Here is a 12366-nt window from a genome sequence, read left to right on the forward strand (position 1 = left end):
AAATTAGTGAAATTTTCATTGTTTTCAAATCTTCACTTTTTCTATGAATTTAGCCCTTATTTGAAGATGACTTATATTAATACTTTTCAAAGGATAGTACATCTCAGTTAAAAGTCCTAACAAACCACTTTAAGTATTATTATCAATAGTATCTGTTTCACACTTCTGATGAGGAAACAGAAGCCCAAAGAGGAAACATGGCTTAACCAAGGTCATATAGCCAATCAATGACAAAGCTTGCACTGGAATCTAGATCTATTGACTCCTAGCCAAGTATCAAATTCCAAAAATGTAGGAGATAGGGTGTTCCTTTCTCAGTATCTTTCCAAACCACATGCAAGAAAATGTAAAATTCCCCTGCAGTTTAAACGTGAAACACTGCTATGCCAAAATCCACCTTGGGATGATTCTGGCAATTAGCCAGTCTATTTCTGCTCCCATAAAATCCAACAAACAGAACTGAGAAAAGCAAACATCACAGGGGCCATGGACTCCCACAAAACATTAAATAACAGGGTGGTTAGATTTTTTTTTCTGAAGTGAGAAAATGACTAAGAATTCATTAGTGTAATAAAAAAAAAGAAAACAGGCCTAAAGACAGCAATTTCATATAATGTCAAAAAAGCAAATAACCTTCACAATTCCAAACACATTTGTCTCATGCCTGCTTTTAAATATAAAAATAAAGCTGCTAAGTAATCCTGAATAGAATGGGTAGTTGCAGACTGAACATCTTTGAACTTCAGCCTCATCTATATGAGAATAATTGTCCTTATCCTTTCTACCTTACACAGTCACGAGAAGCAAATTAGATTATATAGCTGAGAATGCTTTGAAATTTACACAACTATGGGGTTGACTTACTGACTTGTTTAAAAAGTAAAAGTAAGTTCCAATCTGTCTATACTAAACTATCCACAGTCAAATACAGACCATGCTTAGAGACCTTTATTATGCTCAAACCTGGAATATTGTTTACACTATCTCAAATTTTAACAAACTAAGCCAATTGGCTTACCAAACTAATAAATACCACAGTTAATTTTTAAGACTTCTTAAGAAAAAGGAGAAAGAATTACATTACCTGATCCAGAACCCGATGTTGTCATATCATAAATTAAGTCTTTTAACGTAGTACCCTCTGAAATAAAAGGGCGATCTAATGAAGGATCCTCTTCATTTGGCACTCGATGGTGAATGACAGTGCGGTTATGGCAAATATAGACCATCAACATGAGTGAGATGCAGACGAAGCAGACTGGTCCAGCAATGACAGCTGCCAGTTCGACAGGACCAAGGCCAGGTGACGGCTTTACTGAAAAAGGGCCTCAAGTGAAATAAACATCAGCAACAACAAAAACATAGTAGGTGGCACCCACGGGTTCCTAATCCTCCACAATTTCTGCAGCTGGCCACTGTCACCACTTAGTCTAAGAGCCTCACTACAACAGCTCATAGGGACTCAAATCCAGAACAAGTAAATCATTCAGTCTCCTCCCACTGGCCCTCTTTTTAAGATCACCAGCTCTGTCAGCACCCACTTATTCTTCCCGTGTTCTCCAGCCATCATCTAAATCACAAGGCCAGCTACCACCAACACCCTCTCCATTTATCACCTCAGGTCACTATCAAATGAACCAATAATCTGGCACCACTCGCATTAACATCTTCTGAAAAGTCTTTTTTTTTTTTAAAGTACTTTTGGCTCGTCTTCTTGTTCCAAGGCCAGCACAGGCTGATAGCAGGAAAAAGTATATATATATCTCACCACCAATTTTTTTAAGGCAAAATATATCCTCTGTTTTATTAATAGAGTTTGCACATATATACTTTTTATTCCTTCTTTAACCACCTAGACTTTTAATTCCAGATCATTTATTTACTTATAATCTCTTAATAATTAACATTTTGTGTTGTTCTAGAACCACATTAAGTACAATTATTTTGACATTCATCCTGTGCCTTACTGGTTCACTGTTTACCAACATTTCTTTCATATCATATCTTTCCCATTCTTGAGATGTCCATTTGGATTGATTTCTTATGCAGAATCCTAATTCCAGTAATTTCTTTCAGGAAGAGTCCATATGGATCCTTGTACACTGAATACTTAATTACTGAAAGATGGCTATTGCCTTTGTATATGAAAAATCTTGGCTTATTTTGAGTGACAACATATGTTATAAATAATCCATTGCCCCCTGATACTTAAAGCAGAAAATCTGAACTTTTTTGCTTTTTATAGGTAACCAGCATTTATGTCTGCCAAATGCTTATATAATTTTTTTGTTCTTAAAATTGATACTTTTTATTATATGTATTTGGGTTAATATTTTTTCATTAGTTTTGCCCGTTATTCTTCTTTTTCTGCTCTTGTGCCTTTTTCTGGAATTCTGATAATAAGTGTATTAGGTCATCTAGATCTGTCCTATACAGTTCTTAACTTGCTCACCAATTGTCTTTTCCTCTGAACACAATTATAACACAAGTTCTTAAGCTTGTGTCGCCTTAAGCTTGTCTCAAACTTGACTATAAAATTCCAGCATCCAGTCTGCGTTTCACTATCAATATTGTATTTTTAAAAAACATTCATCAATTGAGCTTTTCATCTGAAAGCATTTCATAATGAACTGAAAATAGATGTTGGACTGTCTGAAAGTTCCTCCTGAACATGTGGTAAACCTATTTCACAAGACATTGACTCTAACTTATCCAGTTCAGAGTACTTCTTTTGAACCCCTGAGTCTTTTCACTTGTTAATTTTTTACTGTTTGCTTATCCTGGAGCTGGAAATAAGAAGTTTATGTATGTTTAGCATTAGAAATGAGGTAACTTCTTCACAAGGTTTTGTGTATGTCTATTCAGATATTTCGAACTCAAAAATGGAAATGGGAATTATCATTTTCTTTGCCATATTAGAACTGCAGATGCCTTCATAAAAGTCACAAGAATTTATAGTCTGAGAGAACCTTACCATGAGGAGCTTGACTACCATGCTGAACGGTGGAGGGCTGCCTACCTTCTGTAACTCATAGAACTGGCCCTTTTCCCCTGAGCTATGGTGGTACTTCTTACTTAATTAGCATGAGGTCTGGACCAACTCTGAGTGGGAAAGTGAGCACTGTGGCCTGCTCCTCTGAGCACTGAACCCAGGTGCTTCCTAAGAGAGAACTGAGAGTTGCCCCTATAGCCTAACCTCATCCTCAATCCCTCATCTTAAGTATTGGTGGAATTTCTTGAGAAGTCCTTTCACTTACTTCTTTCTTGTATGGTTAGTCAATTCTTCGCTAGTCTGGTGTCATCTGTACTATAAATTGCAGAAGTTCCTCACAAGTGTTAGCGTGTGGGAGGCATTCTTCCATTAATTCCACTGGCCCTAATACAGGTTTCCCTCATTTTTCTATTCCATTGATTACTCCTATTACAGTAGGAATTTGGTATTTGGGGAAAGTGGTAAAAGAGTTGAATACATGTGCTCACACTTAAGATGTGTGCTCCATCTTAAACCAGAACCTTAAAATGAAAGAGTTTACAAAGTTTTCAAATGACTGGCTCTGCCAGAACATTTTAAAATGTAAACTATGGGTGAAGGAACAAAAATCTAGAAATCATGTATAATTAATTTATACACAAAGATCATAAACAAGGTAAAATTACAAAATGAAAACATCTGGACTGTTTAGTGCTACTCTAAATCCTTGCCCATTAAAAGGCTGTTGACTGCTTTAAAAGGTAGGAGCATTACATAAGGAAGAAGAAATTCACTCTGAGGACAAAGTGGGGACTCTGAGGACACAGTGCTGCTGTGGGCTTTGTTAGAATTTGCTTTTATGAGGCTACCCTTTTAGGCATAAAAGACCTCAGAGAAATTCTATCCTGGAACCACCTTCTCAAACAACACATATCCTGGAGGCAGGATCTTAGCTATTCTTATAGCTCTATAACTATGGACAAGTTACTTCTTGCCTCTAAACTAAAGAAGTTAGGCTAGATGATACCTATGATCCCTCCCAGTTCTAAGATCATAGTCAGGGTTTCAAGAATTTTACTTGTAGTATAGAGAGAAAAAAAAAACAAAAAGAAAACTTATACAATAACTTACCAGTAGTTGGGAGTTCTATTTTATTGCAATGGTCCTGATTGCAGCAATATGTTGTAGTAACAGACCCCGTTTTTGAAGAAGGTGCACATACAAATGGCCTGTCTCGAGGAATTAGGTCAATTTCAGCTATACACATGCTATTGTGTATAACTTTGTCTGTGGTCTCTGTGACAGAGACAAAGCAGAGCCCATCTGTCACACAAGTAAAATTGTCTTTTGTACAGAGGTGGCAGAAACACTGTAATGCTGGAAAAAGAGAAAAAGATTCTATTAGAAAAAAATCTCAAGGTTAATAGTTTGAAAATATCCAACATTCATTCTAACAATACACTCTCGATCCCATTATCACACAATTTCTATGCACTGTTCAAAAAATAACTGTTTCCCTTAGAAATTCCAAATTCTGTTGCTAGCCACATACATGTAGAAGCCTATGGAAATGTGGTAAAAAGTTGGACCCAGGTTTTTTCCTAAAAATGTTTTGCTTCCAAGTATAGAAAAATTTTTGTTACATACAATTTCATTGTAGTAAGGCAAGTATTTGCCCTCTCCTTTCAAACAAAGTGCATATAAATTTTTAATGGTTATACTTGTTTTTATCACACCAAAACTATACGTCCATATACTCCGCCATTGGGGAACAAAGTGTGAAAACACTACCAGCCATTACTGTTAAGCTGGGAATGACATTTCAGTGATTTACAGTAATGGAGTAATAGAAATAAATTCGTAGTGAGCCAGACACTCTCTATTCCCCTTGGTGCAAACCCTAAGACATGTGTCTTCCAGCTAGAATTGGGGTACTCTCTCAGTGAAACCAACCAGACTACACCATTATCAGCACATATATGCTCCAACCACATAGGCAATCTAGCTACAGAAATGACTGGAGAAAACACTAGCTCCATATCCACTTGTATCTACTTGATCTTTATGGCTCAACTCTAGGAGTAACCTCTTTAGGGAAGGAAGCCTTGCAATTATCACCAACACCTTCCCATACACACAGGTAAACACACACTCAACCGTGCTCTCCAGTGAGGTTAAGTGATCCCCAAAGCACATACTGGTTACCAGAATTGCTACTTTTGTTTTTCTCTGGTCTATGAAACTGTAAGCTCCTTGAGGCCAGAGACTTGTATTAATCATTTCTGTAAATCTGCTATCTAGCAGTAAGTCTGATACAGAGCAGCATTCAAAAACTACTTGTTGAATGAATGATAGACTGGGTACTTATATCTCACCATGGGTCTCATGAAGTTGCAAAGCACAGACATGTCCTTAAGTCCTATCAAACTTTCCAATTACTTGTTGGCAAGGGAAAAGTAAGAGTCTAGGTATGTGGAATGGCCATCTAGGATGAGACCAGGGAGGTCCATGGTATCTAGAAAAGGAGTGGCTAGGCAGACAGGCAGGCCAGAAGAAAGCTAACTCCTTGAACAGCTAATTTGCTGTAGAGGAAACGGCAACCCTGAGTTGCTGAAACCCTGCACATTCCCAAGAAAGTCCTATTTTCAGAAATGGCCTTGTCTGGTTCCCGGGAGATGAGCTCTGGGCCTCTAGAACATTCTCCCTGATAAGAATGTTTCTGTATGCCTGAGGCCTTGAGTCACATGGTCCCAGTTTGATCAGACAATTTATGCTAAAAATGTTTTATAGTGAACACCTATTATTGCCGTGAAGGGGTAGAGTCTGAGTAGCTGAAGCCAGTCATGCAGATGCTGCAAAACTATGTAACTGACCCTAATAAAAATCCTGGACACCAAGGCCCAAGTGAGTTTCCCTGGTTGACAACACTTCACCCATTATGTCAACATATCATGTTGAGAGAATTAAAGCCATCTATGCTACTCCACTGGGACAGGATACCTAGAAATTTGTACCTGGTTTCTCCTGGACTTTCTCTAGGTACCTTTTCCTTTTGCTGATTTTAATCTGTATCTTTTTGCTGTAATAAACCATAATCATAACTATATCAGCTTTTCTGAGTCCTGTCACTCCTAGCAAATCATCAAGCCTGAGGGTGGTCCTGGAGACCCCCAAATCACTTGCTAAACTCAAACTCAGGAAGGTCACATTCTCCTCAAGCAGTTGCTTTTTGGTTGCTGGCTTAATTACCACACTTGTCTGTTATTTCTACAGCAAAGCTTTACCTTAATCACTATAAACATGTTTTCTTCGTAGACAGTTCAGCTAACTGTTTGACTTAACTCTTCCTAAGGAGAAGGGAACTCAAGAAAAGTACAAGGAAGAGACACATCATAATCTATTTAAAGACTGTTAAAAGAGACAGTTGTTATTCATGATGATGTTTGATGGTGATAATTTCTCTGGGTATAATTTTTCTGGTGATAAGTTCTCTGGGTATAATTTCCTAAGGAGGGATTCTGAATCAAGAATTCATGGACTGGCTTCAGGGGTACATGAATCCCATAAAATCACAGGCCGAATGCTGAATATATTTGCATTTTCAAGGAGAAGATTCATAGCTTTCAACAGGACTAACAAAGGGGTCTGTGAATCACAAAAGATTAAAACCACCACCACAAGAGATTGTCATCAATCTCTCCTAAATCCTCTTTACTCATGATTAGTTATTCAACCCATATTTTCTAAGCATTACTTTTATCAGTTATTCTACCAAAAGCTTAGTATACAAAGATTAATAACTGATGGTCACGACCCTTGAAGAGCTTCAAAGACTAGTGAAGGAGAACATTATAATACAATGTGGTAACTGCTATATATAAAAAATATTGCCATGAATACTCTCCCAATTCTAAGACCACCATGGCTCCCCTGGTGTACAGGAGACAGCGATTAAACATTTGGTCTAATAATTAAGACTTTTACTTTTGGGTTACAATTTACCTTTCACATTACAAATGCTATCCAAGTCCACATAATTCTCACCATTATAATAACCACGTCTTCTGTGACTTTGGTCTTTATACATACTATCTCTCTGCCTAGTTTAAACCCATCCTCTTATCTGCCTCTTATCCTTTAAGACCCCATTCAAACAACATCTTTCCCCTGATGTGCTTCTAAACCTCTCCCCTACCCTTCTGACAACTGGGAGCTCCTTTCAATATGTACTATAGCCCTCTTTGCATACCTTTAGAACAGCACAAATCAATCTATTTACAGTTTGTTGTTAAAGTGTCTTTCATCGCCTTAAGAGCCAACATTTGTTTTGTTTTCCACATCTTTGAATCCTGGACCCACCCCACCACCCCTACCCCCGCCCCAGATTGCAACCAGAAAAATATTTGCGAAAACATTGTTTCCCAAACAAGAGATCACAAATATATCAGGAAAGGAAGGGGAATCAAGGAGTTGTCTACAAATTCCTAAAAAATATTTTCATTTCAAAGATAATCTAAAAACAAGGATAAACATTCAGGATCAGGCCAAATGTCTTCAAAGAACATTATATATACATAGAGCAAAAGTTTCACAGCAATTGTAATAGAAAGAGTAAAAAATATAAAGAACTTGAATCATCAGAGCATACACCAATATAGGCATGGCACATTCAAAAGCCCAAAGCCAAACAGCCAATACCATATATGCACTGTATTAATATTACACCCAAGTGTTATATATGGGTCCTATCTTTGTAGTACAACTTGCAGAGGTTCATTAGCAGTAAATGTGATTCTAAGTATGCAGTGATGTTTTTCCATTCTCATTTCCAGTAAAAACTAGTTTAGAAAAACATTTAATGAAGATTTCAATAATATTAACCTTATCTTTCAGTGAACAAAATAACTGACATCTCCTTAAAACTTAATATTTGAGGAATACTTGCTGGTAAGTGTTTTGGTTACATATGAAGTCTCATTATCCTGAACTTACCAAGAAAGCCTTGAAGTCATTTATACCATCTTACACAACACTACTGATGAGAATAGGCACTCACAGCTTTCATTATCACTGAAGTTAAAATACAGAAACAGATTTAAAATGGAATCAGACCTAAAGCTATTTTTTCTACTGTAAAACCTAAACATCATCTGTCACACTGTATAACTGTATTAATTAAAATTTTGCTTTTTTGAAGTTGTCTTGTATTTAATTTACAGATTTGGTTCATAGTGGTAAATGATTTAAAAACATAAGGCTTTTATATCTAGTTTCATGTCTATACAATTTAAGTGACATGAAAAATACATTCTGTACTTCTTTCAATGGGGTTATTTCAGTATGGCAAATTTGAAAAAAATCAGCGCTAAAGAGCTTGTCTTTACTCTTTCAACGAGTCTTTCAATAAGAAAAACAGGTCACTAGACAAATATAATATCATATAACACAAATCTTAACCAGGCAAGGATTTTTCTCTAGAAGGAATTTTGAAATTCTATTTCAACACTCTAAATCAGTCTTTTTTGAATGCAAGATTGCTATTATGTGATATCACAAAATAATTTATGGAAATACTAAAACAGGAATTTAAAAATTCCCATGAACACATGAGCTTTAATTGCCATTTTTTAAAAATTCACATTTATTTTCTTAATAAATGTTTCTGGCCCTTGGCTGCCTTCCCCCCTTTTATTAAACTAGGTTTTTGTATTAATTTTTAAATGCATGTACAGGGCAAAATCCTAAAAAAGGTATATACAATGATGTCTCCTTCCTACCACCTCAAAGCCCAATTTCCACTCTCCACTCCACACCACCAGCCCATCAATTTGACTCTTGCATTTGATTCTACAGTTACTCACTGAGCATCCATCCCTACATGCCAGGTACTATGTGGACTATGAGGTGTAGGGATGGATAGGATAAGGTATTTGCTCTTAAGTAGTTCACTAGAGTAGAAAAGTAAGGCATTAAACAGATAATTAAAATCCAGAGTCCCCAGAAGAATGATCAAAGTGCTTCAATTCTGCTGAGGTAAAAGAGATATCAAGAAAAGTTTCACAGGGCATTCAAGTCAGAACCTGGAGAATATGTACAATTTGCTAGCTGGATAAAGGTGAGAAAGCTATCCTGACTGGGTTTCCACCACCCCCTGCCCCCCGCCCCTCAGTGGCAGGATTTCATCCTTAGTGGCTAGCATTTCAAGTAAGATCATCAAATTTAAATAATTTTTCAAGATGCTAACCACAATGGTTTCATTTCTTTAGCAAAATGAACGTAATACCTTCCTGACCTGTTCTATCATCTCACTGAGATGATCCAATGAGATACTCTACATTAACACATTTGGAAACTAATATAAATTATTAAACACAGAATTATCACATATGATAAATGCCATTATTTCAAACATGTTTTTATTTGTAGGCCACCAAAGGAACACCTCTTCCCATAGTGCCTAAAATTCCACTGTAGAATACTAGATTGATGGAACCACATGAAGATCATCTAGTTCTAATTCAGTTCTGTCATTTTATTAATGAAAAAACCAAAACTTAAGAGAACCAGAATGATTTATAATAATATTCTACCTTACAGATGGATGTGAATCCCCACTATATTATCATCATGAACATGAATGAAATATACGCAACCGTTTTCTGTACTAGTAACCCTATGCTCAGTAACCCTAAACTTTAAAGACTCCCAGGTGAACCAATAGTACAGCTTTGTGTTTAGACCCCTAGAGTTTGACTTTTCTGCTTGATAGCAAAGATAAGAACCAAACTCCCTATTTAGCAGCTTTCTACTACTCTAGCTTTGCTTCCATGCCCCAAACTACCAGTAGGCATAGTTTTCTTAATTTTGAGACACACATTTCCCCACACTTTAACACTTCTGAAATCTGGATACACTTTATAATCAAAGTCAAAAGAAAACTTCAGCCTCTAGACAGAAAGGTAAGACAGGATGAGTTGTTGCAATCTATGCATGTACAAACTTTGCTGTGCATAAAAAATATTATGAGTTGAGTATTTCTTATGAAATGCTTGGGACCAGTGTTTTGGATTTCAGATTTTTTCAGGTTGTGGATTATTTTCACATACATAATGAGATACCTTAGGAATAGGACCCAAGTCTAAATATGAAATTCATTTACATTTCATATATACCTTACACACATAGCCTGAAGATAATTTTATACAACATTTAATAACTCTAGGAATGAAACAAAGTTTGTGTTAGGTGATTATGTGGAATTTCTCACTTGTGGCATCATGTCAGTGTTCAAAAGTTTTGAATTTTGGAGCATTACGAATTGTGGATTAGGGATGCTCAACCTGTATTCATTTCATCATCACTTTAATTATCTGCCTTGGTAGCTCCCCTGCAACTAACATTTAAGTTTGATCCCCATGACATTGTCCAAACAAAGATTTCAATATGATTCAGCACTACAAGGAAAAGTTAACTGTGTTCACAGAAAATTGTCAGTCCCATGCCAGGAAATACAAAACTAGCAGTGACACTTCCAAATACTACGGAATAAATCAGAATTGTCAAAGCTCGCAGATGTTGCTATGATGTGAAGGACCATCAGAAACTAAACATGTAGCAAGTGAAAGGAAGTAACAACTGTAAAGAGGCAGCAGGACCCTTGGGATTATTATTTTCACTGCACCAGGGTGATAAATCCCAAGTTGAGATTCTTTATAGTTGGACTCTTGGTTCCAGCTATAAAGGATTTCCATGGTTGCCTCATTCCAGTGTGTCTGGAGGTCACACACGGAAGCACTATTACTTCTACCTAACGCCAGAGCTACGAAGTGTTGATTCACAAGCCCATGTCTAGCTAGAGAAATGGAGTGTTAAACAGCCTATGTATAGTATATTGAACAGACATTTCTGTTACTCTTGTTGGAGAAATAAAAATTAGCACCAGAAATCTTGTCTTCCCAGACCTAGAGTGACAGCATCCATACAACCTCTCCCTCTTTTAATGCATACACTTCAATACTCTTTACTTTTTCAACCCTTCTTGGCCCCCTCCATCCTTCCATCACCTATCTTCCCCCAGTCTAGAACTCCACTGAAACCTCTGTTTGAAATTCACTAGTAATGCCTTTCTGGTTGAATTCAATGTTCTTTTCTAAATGTTTCAGGATATGAGACACAGTGCCACTCTTTCCTTATTTGTTCTCATGACACACTTCCCTTACTTTGCACTCAGCCCTTTGCTACATCTCAGATCTACGTCTCCAAACCTCATGGCCTTTCACCTGTGCTTGAAACTCATATTTTAACTGCCTCCAGGAAACACTCTGCTTGGCTTACCTATCGGTGCAAAGCCAAAACCAAAATACAGCATTATTCCCTTAATACCCTTACTGGTACAGTGATAAAAAGGACCCTGGAAGGACTCTTAGGTTTCTTCTTGCTGAGACAACTCAGCAGTTAAAAAAGAAGAGTTTCTCACCAAAGACCGAACTCTGAATCTTTTCACCACTCTGACTTTATTGGTGATGACACTTGTTTCCCTTACCCTGCCCACTACAGCACAATTTTACTTTACTTTGCAGTGAGAGTATTTCCAAATATTACAAATATGCACCAACTGGCAAGTAAAAGACCTGACAGGCACTAGGCCCACTTAGCTACAGTTAAAAGCAAGTCACAGCACTGTTGGCAAAGGTGAAGGCAAAAGTTAGATGGTATAACAAATCCTTTCCCATACTCATGTCAAGCCCTTTAATCACCCAACCCTATTCCTCTACTCCAGTAATCTGCCTTCCCCTTTTTCTCCATCCATAGATACTCACAGAGTTTTTCAGCAACAAGACTGTTTGAACAGGGCTAGCTTAAGAACTTCACTGTAGTAGCATGAGAGGCACCTACAGGAAGTATATTTTCAGTTCCAACCCAAATTGGAACACATCCAGTTTGTACATTTATATGTAATGCCCCTAACTAATAAATAATAACTTACTAACCATCAAATGTTCATGCTGGAAGAAAACTGAAAAGAAATATCTGATCCTAGTCCCTTATTTTACAGATGAAGAAAAAGAAATGTCCTAAGAGCTACATCAACATAAAACAAACTTATTCCACAGCATAGAAAGAAAAAAAGGACTTTTGTATAATCTATGGTGATAACCCCAAGTAGGACAAGATGAAAAACTCAACCTTTTCTCTTTGGAAAACAAGAGCATCTGTAGGCAACATTGTGACTTGGCTACACAAACAATGAGGTGTAGCGTTGAACGTAAATGAAAGCAGATCATCTGGGCTAGGGGAATGACGTATGAAACGGAACTGTGGTAATAGAAGGAAGTGGTAACCACCCCCCAGCTGCCACTGACTTAGAGCAGAGGGGAGTAACACCTGGGCCAGCA

At 37.1% G+C, this 12366-nt stretch overlaps 1 protein-coding gene across 2 annotated transcripts in view; it reads right to left on the reverse strand.

The window, feature by feature from the left end:
- Positions 1–12366, reverse strand: part of TGFBR1 (transforming growth factor beta receptor 1) — a 45973-nt gene that overhangs the window by 18680 nt on the left and 14927 nt on the right. Inside the window, exons 2-3 of one of the 2 annotated variants that reach the window (XM_045562182.1) lie at positions 4103–4348; positions 1085–1315 (exon numbers count right to left, since the gene is read on the reverse strand). In XM_045562182.1, the coding sequence (XP_045418138.1) occupies positions 1085–1315; positions 4103–4348 (477 nt within the window). Of the gene's footprint in view, positions 1–1084; positions 1328–4102; positions 4349–12366 lie in introns of both variants that reach the window. The other variant, XM_045562181.1, reaches the window with a different exon arrangement.

This window comes from Lemur catta, chromosome 10, assembly GCF_020740605.2.
Source record: "Lemur catta isolate mLemCat1 chromosome 10, mLemCat1.pri, whole genome shotgun sequence".
NCBI lineage: Eukaryota > Metazoa > Chordata > Mammalia > Primates > Lemuridae > Lemur > Lemur catta.